The following is a 2,636-nucleotide window of genomic DNA, read 5'->3' on the forward strand; positions in this document are numbered from 1 at the left end:
CCTGGCGGATAACATGAATCCGAGAAATTTTCCTCCAGAGATGCCGAATACACACTTTTCTGGGTTCAATCGCATATTGTGCTTCCGAAGTTGTTGGAATATTTCTGCAAGGTCAAGGAGGTGCCGATTAAGGTCTTCGGATTTGACGACCATGTCATCCACATATACTTCCATATTTTTGCCAATCTGGTTCCGAAACACCTTGTTCATTAGCCTTTGATATGTGGCTCCTGCGTTCTTCAACCCGAAAGGCATCACCGGATAGCAATAATTGGCCGAGTCGGTGATGAAAGCTGTTTTTTCCTCGTCGGCTGGGTGCATGCGTATTTGATTGTATCCGGAATACGCGTCCAGAAAGGTGAGGAATTTATGCCCTGATGCTCCATCAACTAATCGGTCAACATTCGGCAATGGATAACGTCTTTTGGGCATGCTTTGTTGAGATTAGTGTAGTCGGTACACATTCTCCACTTGCCGTTTGGCTTTCTTACCATGACCACGTTTGCTAGCCATGTTGTATAATGCACTTCCCGAATGAATCTGGCTTCAATCAGCTTGGCTACTTCGGTTTCAACTGCTACCTTCCTATCGGTCCCCATCTTTCGCTTTCGTTGAGCTATAGGTCGCGCATTAGCACAAACGGAGAGCCTGTGACACATGAAACACGGGTCAATGCCGGGCATATCTGATGGCACCCACGCGAAGAGATCCTGGTTCCGAATGATTACTTCACCTAGGGCCGGACGGTCCCTTTCGGCAGTACTGGCGCCGATGTAAGTCACCTGAGATGGTGATGGGCCTACTTGCAAAGGTATCTTGGTCTCGATTGGCTCGACATGCTCCTCTTCATTGATCCTAGGATCCAGATCCCAGGTTCGGGTTTCATCGGATGCCGCAAGGTTTTCAGCCGAAGGGTTGATTGCATGAACCCTTTTGGATTCCATTTGTTTCTCTTCCATGGGGATTATCCGCAAACTGGCAAAGTAGCACTCCCGAGCTGCCTTCTGGTCTGCATGAATAGTCAGAACATTCCCCTTTGCGGATGGAAACTTCATTGCTAAGTGTGGCGTCGAGACGACAGCTCCCAACGCGTTCAATGATGGCCGACCGAGCAAAATGTTGTATGACGTGCTAGCATGCACTACTATGTACTTCACCTGGATGTCCCTGTATTCCTGTTCATCAAAACAAAAGCGGGTAAAGAGCTTAATGTATCCCTTAGTGCTTACTCTTTCTCCGGAGAAACCAACTAGGGGATCATCATATGGCACAAGTTCCTTCTCTGAAATGCCCAATTGCTTGAAGGTGTTCCAATACAGAATGTCTGCCGAACTACCTTGATCGACTAATGTCTTCTTGACTATGCAGTTACGGATCTCGACACTAATCACCATTGGGTCATCTTGAACAGGATCGATGCCCTGAAAGTCGGCGTCAGTAAATGTAATTGCTGGTAGCCTCCGAGCTGGTCGTTTGTGAACCATATTGATCGACCGAACGACGCGTAAATGTCTCTTTTGTGCTGATGAGGTCGTGCCTCCTCCCGCGAATCCACCCGCGATTGTGTTGATGACTCGCCTATGTGACTCTGTAGGGCCTTCTTTTCTTTCTCGTGACCGGCTGCGTTCACGTCGGGGTCTCTCGGCATGCTCATGCCTATGCCGATTGCTGTGTCGGGATTGAAATGAGTGGTGCGGCCTAGATGACTCTGGCCGATTTACAAAATTACGAAGCTGTCCCTGCTTAATCAGGTCCTCTATTTTGTCCTTCAGAGCTGCGCATTCTTATGTAGAGTGTCCTCGGTTGCGGTGATACCTGCATAACTTGGTGGTATCAGCCCGTGGAGGGGTGGATGCCCTTTTTGGAACGGCCAACACTTCAGAAGCGAGGGCTTGTTCAAGTATCGCTGCCCGACTTGCATTCAAGGGCGTGTACTGCGAGTATTTTGGTCCTCGCGCGGGTCGCTCCCGAAGTGTGATTTCTTTGTTGCGACCCCGATATGGTGGTTCTCCGGGCTTTTCGGTTTTATTCATGGTTTCGGCTCGGGCTTGATTCCGAAACTCAGCTAACTCCTCCATTTGCATATACTTATCTGCCCTCCTACGTAGGTCACTCATATCCAAAGGAGGTTTTTTGCAAAGGCTATTGACAAATGGCCCTGGCTTTAAAGCTGTTGTCAAGTGATGGAGAGCTACAGCCGGGTTAAGATCTCGGATTTCCAAGGCTGCCTTGTTGAACCGATCCATGAAAGCACGAAGCGTCTCCTTCTTGTCTTGCCGAAGGCTAACCAGTGACAGCGAGGTCAAGCTATGGGGACGGCTTGTCGCGAACTGAATGGTAAACTGCGACGACAAGGTGTCGAACGAATCGTTTGAATTGGGAGGTAGTCGGGTGAACCAACTTAAGGCCCTACCCTTGAGAGACGTTGGGAAGATTCGGCACAAGGCTGTGTCGTCGGTTGTGCTCAAGGTTACCTGCGTAAGAAAAACATCAATATGTTCGTCAGGGTCAGTTGTGCCATCATATTTATCAATGGGTAGGGACTTCCAGTTATCAAGCAAAGGCCTTTGCATGATGGAAGATGTGAAAGGGTACCGATGAGAGCCGATGGGGGTGACACCAGTGGGTCGACCATC

The 2,636-nt window shown here is 49.1% G+C and overlaps 1 protein-coding gene across 1 annotated transcript; it reads right to left on the reverse strand.

The window, feature by feature from the left end:
- Nucleotides 1-389: 389 nt before the first annotated feature.
- On the reverse strand, nucleotides 390-1,484 carry LOC145949411 (uncharacterized). Its single transcript, XM_083059372.1, has one exon. It carries the CDS (start codon nucleotides 1,482-1,484, stop codon nucleotides 390-392), a length of 1,095 nt encoding a protein of 364 aa, XP_082915498.1.
- Nucleotides 1,485-2,636: the final 1,152 nt, after the last annotated feature.

The sequence above is a fragment of the Cajanus cajan genome, chromosome 6, assembly GCF_000230855.2.
Source record: "Cajanus cajan strain Asha chromosome 6, NIPB_CcT2T_4, whole genome shotgun sequence".
Lineage (NCBI taxonomy): Eukaryota > Viridiplantae > Streptophyta > Magnoliopsida > Fabales > Fabaceae > Cajanus > Cajanus cajan.